At 36.1% G+C, this 19602-nt stretch overlaps 2 protein-coding genes across 13 annotated transcripts in view; one reads left to right on the forward strand and one right to left on the reverse strand.

The window, feature by feature from the left end:
• Positions 1–377: 377 nt before the first annotated feature.
• On the reverse strand, positions 378–10676 carry marveld2a (MARVEL domain containing 2a). Of its 9 annotated transcripts, none has more exons than XM_084103904.1 (11): positions 10533–10626; positions 10232–10290; positions 9526–9666; positions 8790–8844; positions 8578–8693; positions 6128–7278; positions 4779–4814; positions 3791–3942; positions 3507–3678; positions 2696–2746; positions 378–1006 (listed from the first exon to the last, which is right to left on the reverse strand). In XM_084103904.1, exons 6-11 carry the CDS (start codon positions 7238–7240, stop codon positions 887–889), a joined length of 1644 nt encoding a protein of 547 aa, XP_083960030.1. In that variant the 5' UTR covers positions 7241–7278; positions 8578–8693; positions 8790–8844; positions 9526–9666; positions 10232–10290; positions 10533–10626; the 3' UTR covers positions 378–886. The 9 variants fall into 9 exon arrangements, with proteins under 9 accessions (XP_083960030.1, XP_083960029.1, XP_083960031.1 ...); XM_084103903.1 differs by having other exon boundaries at positions 9755–10290; positions 10533–10622; XM_084103905.1 differs by lacking the exon at positions 10232–10290 and having other exon boundaries at positions 8624–8693; positions 10533–10676.
• A 1707-nt stretch (positions 10677–12383) lies between these two features.
• zfyve16 (zinc finger, FYVE domain containing 16) overlaps positions 12384–19602 on the forward strand; it is a 29198-nt gene continuing 21979 nt past the window's right edge. For all 4 annotated transcript variants that reach the window (XR_014604635.1, XM_084104297.1, XM_084104298.1 and 1 more), the window contains exons 1-4: positions 12384–12536; positions 13402–13515; positions 14354–16359; positions 18110–18206. Coding sequence is in view for 3 of the 4 variants with exons in the window: in XM_084104297.1 (XP_083960423.1) it covers positions 13446–13515; positions 14354–16359; positions 18110–18206 (2173 nt within the window). In the remaining variant the exon portion in view is untranslated. The remainder of the gene's footprint in view (positions 12537–13401; positions 13516–14353; positions 16360–18109; positions 18207–19602) is intronic.

Below are 19602 nucleotides of genomic sequence, written 5' to 3' on the forward strand. Positions count from 1 at the left end.
CAATAGACAATCATACAACAATAGAAACATGTCACACAATTTATTATTGCATTATATGTAGGCTACTTTTTATTCCAATAGGCCTATAATTGAATTGTGGTTCAATTAATTTTTTGATGGATTTTTTTATTTATTTTTTATATAGTTATGAAAGTGTTCTTAAACATTATGTTGCTATGCTTATGTTGCACCATAGAGGGAAATGGAAGTGTATACTAAACATAATCTGTCTAGACAGGAAGTGAACAATGGGGATACTTAGAAGAGACGTGAGTTTAACACATCAAAATGCAAGCTTTCTATTGCATTTCTTAACATATTAATATGCGTGTCATTTTTTTGGTCATGGATTTGCTCTGCTGTGTCTGAATATCCTCCCGGCTGGACTTTTTTATTCAAAGATTAACTCAATTACAACAAATTTGCATGAAATGCTTTGACTTTTCACGCTTTACAGTATAAATCACAGATTCAACTCATCAAAATGCATTTGCAACACAGAAAATTTAAGGACAGGGCGACAGGCTGTTGCTGATCGAAACACAGTTCAACACAATAGCACAAAAAAATAATTGAACAGTGCATAAAATCATTCAAATTAACGGATAAAAACAGCATTTCTGCATACATACAAAATATGAAACTTTTCTTTAAACATCATGCACTTGTAGTCAGCATTATGAAATACAACGTGAAAGAAAATATTTTCAGTCAGTGCTTAAGAGCGCACATTAAGAGCATGCAAGTTATCCATCTCTCATTTCATTAGTTTTTTTGTAATATAAACGACCGTCCAGACCAGCGAGGCTCTGCAGACGCAGTGGTCACATGTTCAGTGGAAAACAACGTGAAAAATGAAGGACCATGACAGCAGGTCTGGATGGTTTCAGCCGTAACCGTCGTTCCAGCCCATGACCTTGTCATACTCGTGAATCCTCTGCTTGATGTGGGAGAGTTTGTTCTTCAGATACTCACATCTTTCCTTCTTCTCTAGAAATGAGGGATCCTTGGGACAAAAAGAGACATAAATAAGACCACCGTCCCAGTCGGATGAAGAGTGGGAACTAAATATTTGCTATGCACAGCGATTAAAATTGGTTTTACTCTATTCTACAACCAAACTGAACAAGTAGTTGTTAACGCAGCTCATCTGAGGTGTTGGAGAATCCCAAAAACAGAGTATTTATCACTCAAAATATGGCTCAAATGTCTTTATGGAGAAGCCACTGAGTGGTCTGGGTGACTACAGTTATTTCCTCCTCTTGAAAAGACACAATAGAGCAACTCCTGTGGGAAAAACAGCCTCCACCCCTTCCTCATCCTCCTTCCTTTCTTCCTCCACTCGCTCTTCACAATGTTATAAATCAGCCAGCAACATCTAGACAAAACCTACCCGCCTGTACAGGCCCACACACACAATCTGCAGACCTTTTATACAGTTTTGGGGGGAAAGGCAGGAGAATTCTGTCTGTGTAAAGGATTTAAATATGGTAATGTGTGTTAAGCTGAGCTGAGAGTAGCTGAAAGTATAATTAAAATACCACCATGTTCTCTTGTCAAGTGTACACTTAAGCATGGTTTAAAATAAATCGAACTGTAAGAAGAGCGACCTGACCCTCATGAATTTAAAATTTAGAATATTTTTAGCATTAAGCCACCAAAAGTATGATGATCAAAATCATATTGTTTTCTCATCTAGCTTATGTATGATGCTGCGAGTGACACAATGCCTGAGCTGTTTTTCCATTAATATTTCCATTAATATTAACCCATTTACTTGGTATCAAATGGTATGAAACTTGGTAAAGGTTTTGGCACTTGCAGTGTGAACACACACAGACAAAAAAAAATCATGGAAATGATTTGAAAAGGTTAAATGGTACTGAAAAAAATGTCACACTTGTGCTCCTCACGGTCAAAAATGAGAGCATTGGAAATGAATGGGAAACGTATTTTATCTAGTGGAAACTTTTGGTACTGCGCCCAAACAAAATCTTACTGAAAGCTAATTTTTTTAAGATATTGACCTCAAATTTGGAATACACAATTTTTTTTTTTATGGCTTTGATTTTCTCACAGTTTTAGAGTAAAACATGTTTTTGAAAATACATATTTCATCCAAAAATGTAAAATAGTATTTTTGCGCATTTTTTATAACAATAAACGTAACATTCTATGACTTATTACATTTTTTTTTTTTTACTTCAGCAATAATCTGCCAAGTGTCGTCTTTAAAAAGAGATTTTTTAAATGTAAAGTCTGAAATTTAAGTCTGTGCTCCAAAGCATTCAATATTTACAACAGTTTAAGCTGGAAATTTAATTTTCAGGTCTGCTCAAAAAAGTGAATAAATGGATTAGAACTACTGCATGTGCATACATATCATTTAATTTTATAATTTAAAATCCCCTAAAATACTAAATATATATATATATAAAAAACAGTACATTCATTTCATTGAGAAAAAAGAAAAGAAAAAATTTGAGTCGCTTTTGACCGCCAACCGAAGAGAACCAGAGGGTTAAATGAAAAAAAAGGGCAAATAATAGCTTTGACATAAGGAAAAATAATAATTAAATATTAAAAATATGAATTAAATTAATAAAGCTTTAATTAAATAATGCACAATGCAGTTTTAATAGCCACTAAGGCTTGACGTTTTCTCAAATCACTCAAATTTCCATCAATAACTCACCATCTTCTTTCTCTGATATTCCTGCAGGATTTTGTTGATGCGGTCACGCTCCTAAGATGGAAAATAGGAGAACATTTTTTAAAGAAGACTAGAATAGCGCTTCTGCAATACATGATTTACATTTATGCATTTAGCAGAAGCTTTTATCCAAAACAACTTACAAAAGAAGAACAAAAGCAATTTGCAAAAGAGCAAAACCATTTTTTAAATATGCAACACTAGTTATTAGACAACTAGATTTAGGAAGCAAGCTAGTGAAGAGGAAAATAAAAAGATTTGATAACATGTTCACATTTGAGGAAAAATCCTTTACTTGAAAGGTGCAACCCAAGCGAGCACACATTCATTCCTGTGGCATTTATTAAGTTATGACTAAACATTTGATCAATTTTGTCTTTGAAAAGGGCAAATTCACATAATTTCTAAAGCTGAAGCATCAAAACATCTATTAAATGTTGTTCTAACATCCAACAGGGAACATTTAAGAAGCAAAAACTAAGAATAAAAATGAGATTTTACATATGAAAATCACTGGAAAAAAATTGGTGTCCAGTAGGATTTACTCAGAAATTTCACAAATAATTACAAAGAAATGGCAAGTAGCAAATTAAATTAAAGCGTGAAATTTTCAAGTAGAAAGACTAAAATAGTATTTCTTTGGAAAACGTACTCCAATAATCAATAATCAACTTTGAAAAATCATTTTTACAGATTAGACGCCTTGTTTATGTTTCTATAATAAAATTCCTTTATATAAGCAGTCACAAAGGTCAGAGAAAGCGTACAGTAATAAAAGTGAATATCAACTGACCATGTGGCTGGTGGGGTTTTGCGGTAAATTCTGCATCATAACATCCATTTCATCAAACTTCTTCAGTACCACTTGAACCTCTGCATGGAGCTCTTTATACTCAGAATATTGGTCGTTAAACACGGCTTTATATTGGTCTCGCTGCTCATCGGTTCGAATGGCTGGATATTTACTGAAGGGAAAGACAAAACACACGGATGAGATTTATTAAAGAGCAAAAGCATATCAAGGGCATAAAATACACTTTTGTGAGTTTTCTCTCTGATTGTGAAGCGGGTACTCACGCTATGTAGTCTGGCATGATCACAGGTTTAGGAGTGTGTCCAGCTGGAATATACCCTTTCACAACTTTGGGTTTGGAGACGCCAGGGGCGGCAGTGTGTGTGTGCTGTACCGGCGCTGACACAGACATTGGCTCCCTTGATCCATCAACAACCTATTACAGCGAAGATGATGCAAAATTACAAACAACATTCTCTGACTATATTATATACTAAGCCCAATCTGCCTTGGTTATGGCTATTAATGCAGCAGGGATGATGTATTTTTGTAGGCCAGAAACAAGCATTTTAGTCTATGGGTTTATGGGTCTATGGGTTTATGGGTCTATGGGTTTATGGGTCTATGGGTGTATGGGTTTTTTAACTGGTTTTTGGTTACATTTCTGAAATAAGGTCTGTGGTTAAAGGGGGTTAGCCCTTTTTTAAAGTCTCGGTTTTGTTTTTGGGCTCTACTAGAACAGGTTTTCATGCTTAAATGTTCAAAAAATACATTATTTCCCCCATATTCTGCATTGTTGCAGCTCCTCTCTTCCCAGTCTGTCAGTAACGCTCTGTTTAGTTCCTGTCTCTATGAAGCCCCTCCTTCTGAAAAGCACACTGTGCTCTGATTAGTCGGCTGGATCAGTGTGTTGTGATTGGTCAAGAGCTTCGAGCTTGTTTGGGAAATGTCCCGCCCCTTTCCATAACCACCAGTTTCAACACACTACTAACTAACTCAACCAGGCCCCGCCCCTTTACTTTGCGTATGGATTATTTAAGAGGACTATTGTGACGTGTTCGTTTCCGGAAGAAAACTCAAGAAACAGTGCGCACTGATATAGAGAATAACTGCCTTTGGAGGGACGTTTCAAGAAATATGCAATAGAAATGTATGCTTGCGAATCAAGGACACTAAAAAGAGAGCATAACTGACTACTGTGCGTTGAAGTTATATATCAGAAAGCAGTGCACCATGGGTAAACATGAGAACAGATAGAGCCAAAATACTTGCCAAATGCACAGCATCAGGAGAATCTCTCGGCAGCATCTGTAAAACAGGTGATGATTCAGTTGTTGTTTTATTCATTTTTGCAACTAATGAAGATACTGCCAATAACACTTTATGAGCTATTATATACACTAGGTATATTTTATATATTTATTATCTCAATGATACAAAAATAAATAACACTGGTTTAGTATAGTGCATGACAGAAATAGAAACCATGTGATTAACAAAATGTCCTCTGCTAATTAGGACAGAAACTCAAACCAAGTGTGCTGGTTCTACTTTGGTCACAAAGTTATCCGGCAACCTAACAAGCCTCAACCAAATCAAGCTTAAGAAATCATCCACTGAAATAAGAACAAATACATAAAATAACTTTAAAAATATATATTTTTTTTTAATTCTGTCATTAATTACCCTCATGTCGTTCATCTTTGGAACACAAATGAAGATCTTTTTGATGAAATCTGAGAGCTTGACAGCTGTGCTACTACCACTGACTCTTCAAAAAGTTCATAATGAGATCGTAAAACTAATTCATATGAATTATGGACAACAAACGTCAAGGGAACATGGTTGAGCTTCCGTTTACCACAACTGATGTGTGAGTTAATGAATGCTTAAATGTGACCCTGGATCACAAAACCAGTCACACGGGTATATCTGTGGCAATAGCCAACAATACATTGTATGGGTCAAAATTATTGATTTTTCTTTTATGCCAAAAATCATTAGGATATTAAGTAAAGATCATGTTCCATGAAGATATCTTGTAAATTTCCTACCATAAATATATAAAACATGTATTTTTGTGAGTGGATGCAGCACTATCGCCAACATAAATGAACAACTTTAAAGGAGATTTTCTCAATGTTTCGATTTTTTTGCACCCTCAGATTCCAGATGTTCAAATGGGTGTATCCCGGCAAAATATTGTCCTATCCTAACAAACCATACATCAATGGAAAGCTTATTTGTTCAGCTTTCAAATGATGTATAAATCTCAATTTCAAAATTGTGACCCATGTGACTGGTTTTGTGGTCCAGGGTCACATATGTGAATAAAAGCCTAAATTCAATCTGTTCATCATATAAATCGATCGTTTCTCTTCATATGGATTCGTTTTACAATCTTTTTATGAACTTTTAGAAGCGTCGAAGTGTCAGTTGCGTAGCTGTCAATGGAGGGACAGAAAGCTCTCAGGTTTCATCAAAAATTTCATTTGATTTCATTTGTGTTCCTAAGATGAACGAAAGTCTTGCGGGTCTGGAACGACATGAGGGTGAGGAATTAATGACAGAATTTACATTTCTGGGTGAACTAACCCTTTATGGTTTGAAGAAAATCTCACCTCCTGCCCATGCCGTTCTCGTAGTCGCCGAGCTGCCTCGTGCCGCCACAGTTTCAGACACACCATGGCTCCGATCAAGTACACGATCATGATGAAGAACAGGAAAATGATAGCCGCCGTCTGTCCAGCCTCCGTGCGACAGAAAGCACCATTAATGCCATTATTGAAGACCGGATAGCTGCAGAGTCCACCTCGTAGGGTGTCATTCACGTACACGCAGCCAGCCGCCAAAAACAGGAGCGCAAGAGCCAAGTTTATGAAGAACTCCGTTAACGGCCACCAATTTGAGTCTAAAAGGATCGTTCGATAATACATGGTCATTCCCAAGACTAGCATGATAACGGTCACTATCCATGCCAATCCCGCCACCACTAGTATGAAAGGCGTCTTGGGTCCAGTGTAGTAGGCATTGCCGTAACCGCCTCCGTAAGAGCTTCCATAAGAGCCTCCGTAAGATCCTCCGTAAGCTCCACCAGGTTGCGAATATCCGAACATGTTATACCACTCATTGTCTTTATGAATGTAAGCACATACGCATGCAAAAATGGCTGCCCCCAGAAGCAGCTCAACGCAACCAAGAATACGTAAAAGTCCAGCCCAAGACTTCATGTAGTCGTAGCGCTGATTGTACTCCTCGACTTTTTCACTGTACGTCAAAGCTGTGTGCACCGTACGACCGTCAAACGATTCCACGGGGTTGCCCAACAGCATTGCTTCTCGCTCTTTACGTGAGTTATAACTGCCTCCGGATCCACCGTACGGGTCGCGGTAAGAGCCGGGAACTGACGGAGACTGCGGAGGAGAACAGCGAACGCCGTCAGTGGTGGCGTTCTTGCTGCTCGAACCCAACATTGACTTCAACTTGCTGCTTCTGCTGCTGGACCTGAAGAAGTTCTTCCATGAGTCTGGGATGAAGCGGTGGACGGGTTTGATGTCGATGGCTGAGTCCTCGTTGTCGCTTCCGCTGGGATCAAACTCAGGGCCTATTGGTGGTTGGTCCGGTAGGGGAGGTGGTGGAAAAGGTTCGGACCGCAAAGACTCAGATGTCCTGTGATCATCCAAGCCGAGAAGACTCGGAAGCGAGCCTGTGGGAACGTCGTTGTAGTGGGGCATGTTTCAGGCACAATGCCGAATGAAGAATGCAATTATCCCTAGAGCAACATGAAGTAAACAGGCTTCAGAAAAGATATAGGAAACTGATTTTTGTTTCTGTAGAGTAGTGGTTCTCAACTGGTGGTTCGTGACCCAAAATCCAAGTTTAGATTTGGATTTTTTCAATTGAACCTCCTTCACAGTTGGTCAAGTATCTGCCTTTTATTTTCATCTATTTTGCAAAGTTAGGATAACAAATAAATAGACTTATCAATTTTTAAATAGGAAGAACTTCCCAATCCACATAACCTTCGTTGTTGACGTCAAAGGAATTGCACTATATTTCTGCTAACTTCCATATCAATTCTGGCACAGTTTTGAGTCATCAGTTAATGTTCAATGAAAAATCTGGGTCCTGAACCAAAACCAGTTGAGAATCGCTATTATAGAGTGGGTAATGTGTGGTAGAGCATGTAAATATTACAGAAAATGTAGCAAAGTATGCAAAATTGTCTGCTTGTATATTGTTTTTTGACAATCTTGATGATATAAGGATAAATGCACTTGCGGTGCAGGAAATGCAAGTGTTCTATACAAGTGAAAGAGCACAAGAGAAAGATAAAAAAAATGAAGATATTATGGAAAAAAAACAAAACCCTTCTCCAAAGCAAATAAAAGGCCATCAAAACAAATAATCATCATTTAGGATACCAAGAAGAGGTACAAGAAACAAATTCCTGAGGAGCAACAATGTCTTAAAGGGATGAAAAAGGGAACTTGCTAAATTAAATTGGATTAGATTGAGTATATGTATATAATATTTGACTATAATGAATAGTCAGTTCTCAGTTGTTCAAATTATTTGTTTTATACTGATTCATGTTACAAATTATAATTTAATAGGTGCATATGTAAAATAATTCTAAATTTCACTGTAGCCATTGTTATGCATGTTATTTAAATAAAATAATGTAATATTATATATATATTGGCTCTATATCGGCCACCATGCTCTCCAAGATATTGGCATCAGCCATCAAAAAAATCCATATTGGTCAACCACTAATCAGGATGTGAAGTGTAATTACACAATAATATTTAATCACATAATGCTGTGATTGACCAGGTATTCCAGAGAGTCTAGTAAAATGTTTTTATACTGATCTATGTAGAATATATGTTCTCGGACACCGGTGCTCCCCAGGTCAGTCGGTCTGACTCTGTAACTTGAACATAGCGACGACTGTAACAGTAACCCGTCATCCACCTTAACTCTAAAACCACAGAGGATACGACTGCAACCCAAACATTCACGACAGAGACAGAATCAAGATAACCACAGAGAGAAATGAACATGCCTGTTCAAGCACTAGATGTCTGATTGGGTAATCATATACTACTAACTCTGAGTCAACAGCATGAAATAAGGAAAATAACAATCTCCATGTTACGTTCTTCCTTAAGCATAGTTTACCTAATGAGAGAAAAGTATAATAAGTATTACAAATGAGGAAAAACAAAATACATTTCATAGAATACCTTTCACACGCAGTCACTCAGCAAGACTTACATTGGCCTCGAGTTCAGTGTGCAAAACTTCATTGGATAAATGTGAATTCAAAGACCTGAAAGACAATAACAAGAAGTGTACAAAAATAAAACAAATAAAGTTATATATTATTAAAAGCTATCAACACATTAATGAAAAGCCTCATATGGCAACAATGTACATCATACAATACTAAAACAAAAAAAAAACAGTACTAAAAAGTACCAAGGTAATGCCATGTGTTTTGGAGACATACCATGTTTTTTTTATTTCTGCATTTCAGCATGGTAATTATTATATGCATGATATATAATACCATAGTACATGAACATGGTAATCGTTTTTGGTGCGTTGCTGGCAGCAATTCAACAATGTAACTAATTACCTAAACATTTAAAATTCTACAATATATCTATTCATACATTCCATTCTAAACAGAAACAATGCAGTCTACGCGCGCTTAAGAAAAACACTGCGGGATCGACAGGTCAGCGAAGTTTAAATGTTTGTTAATCAGCCCAAATAGTGAGTATATCCACTCTCGAAACTAAGATCTATGCTTTATTTAAGACATGTTTCAAACATAAGGCAGAACGTTTAGTAAGGTGGAACTAAACGACATGACAACAACAGCACTGACAGACAGATGTGTTTATAATAATACAACAACGATCAGAAATGTCGCTTATTTTTTCGATACATAAGGGTTTTATACGTAAAGATTCAATAATGAACTTTAATGATGGTTTCGTCTTACCTTTTCCGCTATCAAAGGGTTTTTTGTTTCTCTACACTTTTTTTTTCGGGAAACACACACAGGTTTGGAAAGTTGTACCACGTGACGCAGCCGATCCCAGTCTGAGTGTGACGTCAGTCAGCAGAGGCTTGAAGACTTTACCTGAAGAGGGAGATCAAACTTTGATCTGTTCTCCTAATATATAATATACTTATTTCCTCTTCTCGCAGATTGTAATGACGACACTGACTGAAACTGGTGACTAATGTCAAGCGGATGGTGTGCAGTCTCCCAGGTGACATCATTTGCATGATCTTTATCATGACCAGGTATAAAATCCAAAAACAAAATATTAGTAAACATTGTAGAAAAATAGAATAAATTGCTAAAATGAAGGTAAAAAAGTAATAATAGTGCACACTGGAAATATATTAAACAAAGATATTTGGAATAACCCAGAAATAGTTTTTGGTTCCTCTTCAATTATGTAATTTCTATTCAAATCAGATGGTGAATATGTTGTTTCCCCTTTTTTTTTTTTTTTTTTTTGTAATGGGAAAGCCTTTTTTTTTTTTTTTTAACTATACAGTGCTGTCTTTCCTGGCCTAAATTTCTGTGTAGGCCTATGATTGACATGTTTGCAAATTATCAGGATAGGAATTCAGTCGTCTTGCAAACTCTGCATCTTTTGCTGGGAAAAACAAAGTGCTGTTTTTGCTGTGTTTACTGTGTAAACAAGAGTTATCTCTTCATGTGCTGTCAGTGTGATTCATTTCCAAACATCATCTGAAAAAAAAAAAACATGGGAAACCAAAGAGATAATGACTCTCAGTCTATACGCAGAAAGCACTTTTTATTCAGTAAATTGAGGAACTAAAAAATCATAGAGGAAGAACACATGCCAATGTGCTCAATACCTGTTTTGAAACAAGGATGTAGTGTTGTACAGGTGAAAACAAAACTATCTTGCAACAAGATATTTCGCAATTGAAGATTTGAAGAAATGTAGTTTAGTAAAAATGACTTACTTGGACTTCAAATGAATATGAACAGTAATGAACATTTCCAGCATTCTTTCTTTGTGTAATGCTGCTAAAACACAAACTGTTTCTGAGCTTGCATAACTTTTGCAAATTATGTGTTTATGGTCCACCCCACCTTCTCATGGCAATAATTAACAGGAAAAGCTTTCCCTGAAGAACAGCTGAGGAATCTTAAAGGGATAGTTCACCCAAAAATGAAAATTCTGTCGTCATTTTCTCACCCTCAAGTTGTTCCAAACCTGTATGAATTTCTTTCTTCGGCTGAACAAAAGAAGATATTTTGAATATTATGGTTAACCAAACAGTTGATGGGCCCCAGACTTTGAGTATGGGGGGGAAAAAAACTATGGAAGTCAATGGGACCCATCAACTATTTGGTTACCGACATTCATTAAGATATCTTCTTTTGTTTTCAGCAGAAGAAAGAAATTCATACAGGTTTGGAACAACTTAAGGGTGAGTAAATGATGACAACATTTTTATTTTTGGGTGAACTATCCCTTTAAGGAACAACATTTATTTTTGTTCTGCTTATTTGTGTTGCTGTTGGAAACAAGAAAAACAAAAACAAAAATATTATTTTATATTATATTATATTGTTTGGGTGTTGATGGTGAGCGATTCCCAAATATGCAAAACATTATATGCATTTATGCATTTTGCAAATATGCATTTTTACTGTTCCCAAAATGCAAAAAAGTTTGAAGAATTCTGCCTTTCCTACTTAAGTAGGACGTAGGAAAGACACACCGATTGCTGAATAATTCCTGATAATTTTTGTTTCATACTACTAATTTTGTACACTTATGAGTTATAGTGTTTCTATTTCTTTTTGTCCTCAGTCACATTTTGGACAGTGTTTAATTACACGCACCTTATGGGTTGTAATTATGCTCAATTTGACATTAAGGCTTCTTTATTAAGCCGGAGTATCCTAATATGGAGAGTGTTTTGCGGCTTATTAAAATGTTCATTGTAAAATTAATATTTGTTGTGCTTATTTATTTGATTCTCAGTTAAAACCACAATCTGTAGCATTACTGTAAATAACGTCTGTGGTTTTACTTATGTGAAAAAAACACACACACAAAAACACTGACATTCAACAAAGAGCTTAATTATTATTTATATAAAGCTCAAAAGATCAAAAATCCTCATCAGAGCATCCCTTATATTATATTATATTATATTATATTATATTATATTATATTATATTATATTATATTATATTATATTATATTATATTATATTTAGGGCTGTCAAAAGATTAATCGCGATTAATCACATCCAAAATAAAAGTTTGTGTTTAAATAATATGTGTGTGTACTGTGTATAATTATTTTGTATATATAAATACACACACATGCATGTATATATTTAAGAAATATTTGCATACATATACTGTATATATTTATATATAATTTATATTATATATAAATATATATATTTTTTATATAAATAACACATTTTTCTTAAATATATACATGCATGTGTGTGTATTTCTAGATACAAATTTAATTATACACAGTACACTCACATATATTATTTAAACACAAACTTTTATTTTGGATGCGATTAATCGCAATTAATCTTTTGACAGCCCTAATTATATTATATTATATTATATTAGTCTGAGTTTATATCTTGCAATTGTGATTTTTTTCCCCTCAGAACTGTAAGTCACAATTACCTTTTTTATCCTGTGAAGGAAATTTCCATAGTATTATATAGTATACCGTTACTGAAATATTATAGACTTACATTAACATACTGTAATAAAATACAATTCTTCACGATCAAAAATAGTGCGCGTCCCCTTTAAACAGTGATTCTTGCGCCGGGTGGAAATGGTCGCTCGCGCAAGCGACTGTGGAATTCACTGACTGTGAGGAACCAGAAAATATTAGCGAGCTGCTAATGGTGAAATACACTAACATTTCATATGAATACAGCAAAAAGGAAGACGACTGAACAATGACACATATGAAGGTAGCTAATGAAGCGGAACGATATCATAAAAAATAATATTCCCGTTTCATGTGTATTTTTGTTTGTATTTGATATGACGCTAACCGCTAGAAGCTAGTTAGCAGATTGCTAATGATAATTGAACAGCTAATATAACTTTATGAAAATAATAAATTACTGCTTATTTTTGCTGTTATAGGGTTGATTTTAAGAAAGTCTTATTATTGTGTGTTAAAACGGTTTTAATGCTGTGCTTTCTTAGTTTTTGACAGCAAAGTGCTCTGGGCAGGAAAACGATAGTCATATGGGTAATTATTGACCATTTATCTTAGTTAAATAATGGTATTACTATTATTAAAGAAAATAATATCTCTAAAAAGCACAAAGTGAACGTTATCCTATTCGTTTAGATGAATAACGTTAATGAACAGCCCTTTGGAAACGTTGATATCGTTGATGAATCCTGGACAGTTTCCATATTCTGTGTGCATTAATTAAATGTATTGTTTTTGTATTTATATTTTCTTGTTTATAATGTGTTGTTGTTTACAATGTGTTTTTCAAGTCTGATTTGCACTGCAGACCTGGTGAAATCACGTTTCCCCTTTTCACTTAACAGTAAAACAAGCTAAACATCTAAAAGAGTTATTGCTAATGCAAATGTTGAAAATATTCAGTAACATTTGGTTTTGCTCATTATGCATAATTTATTATCTTAGATATTTCTCCCTACGCATTTGTGATTTATTTCACTTATTTTATTGAAGCATTGAGGAATTCTTGTCTATTTGTTTCTTATTTTGACTATCCAGTGTCTATAACTACCTAGTCAGATTTGGGGGAAATGTATGATTTTTAACTTGTGGTTCTGTCCCATCTGCCCCAGTTTCTTTGCAGGGGTAAGTGAGGTGTATCGTATCCCGTCCTAGGATGGACAGTTATTTTAAGGCTGCTGTGTGCGACCTGGACAAGCTTTTGGATGACTTTGAACTCAATGCAGGTTTGAAATGTTTGCTTTACCCTTATTATAGTGTTACAAATATTAATTTTGCACTTCTCAACTGCTGAGGGCACAACAATACATTTGGGGTTAATTAATTTTAATTTGAATGACCAGTGTCTAATTTTTCCTGAATTCAAATTGTATACACACGCTACATTTATGAAATTCTGTTTAAAATAAATGCAATTTTTTTGCTCTTTTCATTCATCAAAGAATCCTGAAAAAATGTATTAAAGTTTCAACAAAAATATGACGCAGCACAACTATGTATTCAACATTGATAATAATTAATTATTATAATTCATTATTATTATTATGTGACACTGAGGACTAGAGTAATGATGCTGAAAATTCAGCTTTGATCACAGGAATAAATTACAGTTTACTATATATTTAAATAGAAATCAGTGATATTAAATTATATTTCACAATATTACAGTTTTTTATGTATTTTTGATCAAATAAATGCAGCCTTGATGAACATAAGAGAATTATTTCAAAAAAAATTTGAAAAATCTTACTTGCATATATAAAACAAGTATATATCTTATAGCTAGTTTCTAAAGTTTTACAATATCATAAAGCAAATAAAAAGCTATATCATACATATATGCTGTCTGATCTTACAGTTAATAAATAATTTGGACCCTAAAATTGCTAGCTATATGTTTAACCAAGTTGTGTTCCAAATTTGAATTTGATATCACCGCCCAAAAAGTAGTAAAATAGTACCAAAGCGGAAAAAAAGAAGAAGTATATACCATTTGCACAGTTAAGGTGATGTTTTGATGTAAACTATATTATAAATTAATTTAATGTTTCACTTTGTTTTCAGAGGAGCTTGAGAACAAGCCCACCACATATGCAAGCCCTCCTTGTCCCGACTCCACGCTCGTCCCGGGTCACCATTTGGATATTCAGAGCTTCATACCAGAGGTCTCACAAACACTCCCAGAGGTCTCACAAACACTCCCAGATGTCAACGCTCTGCACTACGGACTTACATCACAAAGTATTACCCTAAACCAAAAAGATTCTTATTCAAATGAACGGCCACTCACAGGTGTGGACCTCCTGTCCTCCGTCGATAGCAGAGGTAACAAAAGTTCGGCTCCTCCTTGTCCGGACCGGTCGCTGAAGCCTGTGTGTGACTTGGTGAATGACACAGGTTCTGCAAACCTCCAGCAAGCCAGTAGTCAGGAAGAGCTGGACGTTCCTGAGAAGCAAACCAATGAGGAGCTTCTAGTGGACTTCGAGAGTCCTGTAGTGTCTTGTCCAGAAGACTTTTCTAAATCCAACCACGGTGAATTACCAAAACATGACTCTGAGATTAACTCTAACTCCTTCAGTCTGCTGGATGTCATATTACCGGCCTTTAGTGACCCTCATGGATCATCTAGCATCACAACTTTGGAGTGCAAACAGACCGAAAGTTCTTGTCCTGAAGAATCAAGCTTCAGTGATCAGAACAATTCTCAATGCAATCCAATGAATGAGGAAGATGTTAGTAATTCAGCTCCTCATGCTACAGATGAAGATGTTTCAGTAACGAATGATGAGCATGCTGTATCGCTCCAGCCGGACTCAAAAGATACACAACTGTGTGAAGATCCTGGTGTCAAAAATCCAGAAGATTTAGCTGGAAGTCCCTCCTCGGAGAAGGAATCTTCTCTGTCGTGTTTGCCGATGGCCGTTTCTATGTGTGGATCTCTCGTGGCGTCTTTAGACCCTCAAAAGGCAGCAGTGATAGAAACCAAAGATGAGCCTGAAATGGAAATAAACTCAGCAATTCGAGAGGCTGAAGAGTTAATTCTTCCTTTAGAAGAGCCTGTAAATCCATTCTCCTCCAGTAGGCCTGATTCCTCACCTGAAGACGAACCTGAGCTAGTCCAGATCATGTCGAACCCCGAAAGGGCGTCTGCTGTCTCAGGCCATTACCCTGAAAGAAACTTTAAGCGCACCTTTTCGCCTACAGATAAACTAACCTGTAGAGATATGTGTGAAAGCAACCCGTCACCACCCTATTCAGAGAGCCCAAATTATTCCTATGAGTTCGGTATCGCTAACGATTACCTTCCTGAAAGTGACCAGACCGCGATGATGGTCACGGATGAGGAGCTAGATGCCTTTCTAATGGGTCAGGGTGTGAAAATCAACTCTGACGCTGATGCAGAAAAATTCGCAGATGATGGTTTTTCAGAATTTAACGGAAATGGCGATGGCTATTTAGATGAGGAATTGCAGAGCTGTAAAGTAGACACGTTTGCCTCTCCTGAGAGCGATGGCTCACTTCAATATATGGAGGAGAGCGAGGGTTCAAACGTTTCTTCTTCGTCTCAGGACAGCAGTCCGCTGAGAACAGACTCTACGCAAACAATTAGCCATGAAAACATAACCAGCCCTGTTGAGATTCAGTCAGTTTGCTCCCCCAACCAAGAGTTAAATTACGGCGGGGCGAGACCAAAGCAGTTGTCCAACCAAACCGTACGGCCTCCATCGGAAAGACACAGAAGCAGTCGTGCTGAAGCCGATTTGGCAGGTCCTGCTGCGGAGAACGACTCGCAAATTTCGCCCAACCGAGATGAAAATGACTGTGAACCTCCCTCTTATCAGCAATATGATGCCAGTTACGGGCACGATGAGCTCTCAGAGCCTCCACCGTACCCTGGAGAGACCCTGGAGGACAGGGAATCATCTGTCGATCCGGCAGGTCTCGAGGCCGAGGGTTTGGGATCTAAGCAGCCACCGTGGGTCCCTGACTCTGAGGCCCCTAACTGCATGAATTGTGAACAAAAATTCACCTTTACTAAGAGGAGACACCATTGCAGAGCATGTGGAAAGGTACGTTTGTTATCTCTCAGTAGCTATGTTTCCATCCACACGTTTTTATTCGAATTAAGTGATATCGAATGAAAAATGCCTTATGGAAACAGTAAAATTCGATTTAATTTCATGAATATCGACTCAAATGAATAAATCCATATAAATCCATTTTGTCTAGCAAAACTTAGTTCGCAAATGTTTGCTTGAATGTTGTGCGATTCAGTGCGAAAATGAATGGAAACACCTTCAAATGTCTCAAATCAATTCGATATACCAATTTGATCGCAAAACAGCATGTGATGACGTCATTACGCACAGGTTTTTATTCACTTTAAAGCCGTTGGATGGAAACACACTTTCACCAGCTTTATTCGCATGAGTTTTTTTACCGAACTTCAGATAATTCGATGGACAAGTGGATGGAAGCTAGTGTGTCAAAGCAAAATATATGCATGCTATGCACACAACCGTTCAAAAAGATTTTAGAAATTAATACTTTTATTCAGCAAAGATACGTTATATTGATCAAAGTGACAGTAAAGACATTCATAATGTTAAGATTTCTGTTTCAAGTAAATGCTGCTCTTTTGAACTTTTTGTTAAGCAAATAATCCTGAAAATAAATTGTATCATGGTTTCTGCAAAAATATGAAGCAGCACAACTGTTTTCAACATTGATAATAATAAGAAATGTTACTTGAGGAGCAAATCAGCATATTAAAATGATTTCTGAAGGATCATGTGACACTGAAGACTGGAGTAATGATGCTGAAAATGCAGCTTTGCATCATCATAAAGTACATTTTTAAAAATATATTCAAATAGAAAACAGTTATTTTAAATTATTATAATATTTCACAATATTACTGTGTTTTTGATCAAATAAATTCAGCCTTGGTAAGCATAAGAGACTTCTTTCAAAAACATAAAAAAACGGTTGAATAGTTGTTTATTTATTTTGTTATTAATTTTTGAAAAATATTGTTTATTTTCTTGTTTTAAACTGTATAATTGGCAATTGTCCCAGAGAAGCGATTTCCTTGTCTACAACATAACTCTGCAATCTTTCTTCTCAAATAACAAAATAGTTTAAACTCAGATTAATATTTTATCTTCATTTATTATTTATGGTGGTGTGAGTATCCACATAATAAGCAAGATATATACAGTCAGACGGTCATTATTACAAACAAATCCCCTTTCACCCGGTCAGAGTTTATTTGGCATAAATGAACTCAATAATGTGTTTGCTTCAGTTCTGAAAGTGACTTTTTGTAGTTGTTGAATGCGTTCTGACTTTCAGAGGTGAAAGGCAGATAACCGCAGTGTGAATCAATGAATTTACATGCAGTCAGCTGCCTTGATTTTGAGCAAAAATCTGTGACACAACCCTACTGTTGTGTTAGTTATTGTCTATTTATAACCGCAGGAAAGCCTTAAACCTGTAGTCCTCTGCCTTAGACAGCAAAAGTATTCATTTTAGCTTTTTTTTTGTGAGGTCTCTTTTGTTTTCATTACGTCAGTGTAGGGTTTATTCTCCACTGGAGGTCCTAAATATAGAGGCAGATTTGCCGGGTCAGCAGGATGTATTTTTAGCGCTGATATAGTTTCCAGCTTGAATTGCTGCACTGAGTTGCCGTTTTCATTACATATTGGGGCAATAAATAAAATGGGCTAAAGGACACTAGAGAGCTTTCTCCAGGTTTATGCTTGATGAAGTACTGCGTTTACCCAGTGTTTTGAGTGAATAATGTTGTCTGCTTTGCAGGTGTACTGTGCTGGCTGCTGCAACCGTAAATGCAGACTGAAATATCTGGACAAAGAGGCCAGGGTTTGTGTCATCTGCCATGTTACCATACAGAGAGGTGAGTGCTGCTTAACCACTTTAATATGCTGCCAATCTGTCTTAATGAAATTACTGCAATATTCAATATTTAACTCTACCTTTAAAATATCCATCATAATAATAACACCCATACATTAAAGGTTAGACAATCTGTGGCAGTAGTTCATGTCAGTGTAGAAATGGGGCACTTGAAGCATTGTTTAGTTCTAGCTGGACACAAATTAGGTTGATAAAATGAGTGCTTTTGTGGAACAACTACTGTGAAATAATTGTTCCGGACAGACGGAAACTCTAAAGGCCAGTTCACATCAATAATGAAAGCTGTAACCATTAAGTTAATGTTCAAACTCTAAGGCCTGGTTTCACAGACAGGGCTTAGATTAGGCCTTAGTTCAAATTAGGACATTTAAGTAGCTTTTATAAACATGCAATTCTGGTGTGCATCTTGAAACAAAACAATGGCACTGACATATTTTAAGATATATCAGGGCAAGTGGCTTTTATTTAAAACAGCTCAAACATGCATTTTAGTCTGGGACTAGGCTTATGCCTCGTCTGTGAAACCAGGGTTTAAGAGAATAGTGGAGTCTCAACCCTCTACGCACACCTTGGCAATAGAATCGCCATTGGCTAGTTCCTTTTTTATGGTTACTCAGCAGACCTATATACTATTATTTATTTATTTATTTATTTATTTATTTATTTAGATAGATAGATAGATAGATAGATAGATAGATAGATAGATAGATAGATTCCACCAAATCAGCTTTTCTTTGTAAAATGGCACAGCTTTTTAAAGGGTAACTCTCGCCAAAATGCAATCTAGTGTCTTTTTGTTAATCTACCCGAGGCAAATTTTGTGTAAGAGCATAATTAGAATGGAAACGCCAATTTTAAGTTTGACCGTATTTTCGTTTTCGGTCAAATTGCCTTTTGAATGGGAGTGCTTGGGGCACGACTATGATAGCATCAAAAATCACCATTTTTATAACACTTAGAAGGCTCGACACAACATGAAAAGTTGAAGTATCACCAGAGGCTCTACACATGAACTCCAGCATTGAGAAAATTGTGTACACAGAGTTTACTAAAAAGAAAGATTTTGAACGACTCACTGTCACTGTGTCCGCCCGCATTTTGACAGTCAAAAATAGTCGATCTCCGAATGCAACGTAACATGAGGAGAGTAAAGATGGAAAGCTCCTAAAGCTTAGTTCCATATAAATTCACGGATAATTTGTTTTGTCGTTAGTGAAAATCAATATTGACCTTGTATTTGAAAAAAGAGTGGGCACTTACAGTGAGGAAAATAAGTATTTGAACACCCTGCTATTTTCCAAGTTCTCCCACTTGGAAATCATGGAGGGGTCTGAAATTGTCATCGTAGGTGCATGTCCACTGTGAGAGACATAATC

The sequence above is a fragment of the Abramis brama genome, assembly GCF_963993115.1.
Source record: "Abramis brama genome assembly, chromosome: 25".
NCBI classification, from domain to species: domain Eukaryota; kingdom Metazoa; phylum Chordata; class Actinopteri; order Cypriniformes; family Leuciscidae; genus Abramis; species Abramis brama.

Excerpts from the sequence above, each read along its gene's own strand:
- marveld2a (XM_084103897.1), bottom strand. The coding sequence starts at position 7,240 with ATGCCCCACTACAACGACGTTCCCACAGGCTCGCTTCCGAGTCTTCTC. Across the intron at positions 4,815-6,127 it reads GAGAACGGCATGGGCAGGAG|ATGCTGCCGAGAGATTCTCC; the intron begins GTGAGATTTTCT and ends CCTGTTTTACAG. Across the intron at positions 2,747-3,506 it reads AAAACCCCACCAGCCACATG|GAGCGTGACCGCATCAACAA; the intron begins GTCAGTTGATAT and ends TTTCCATCTTAG.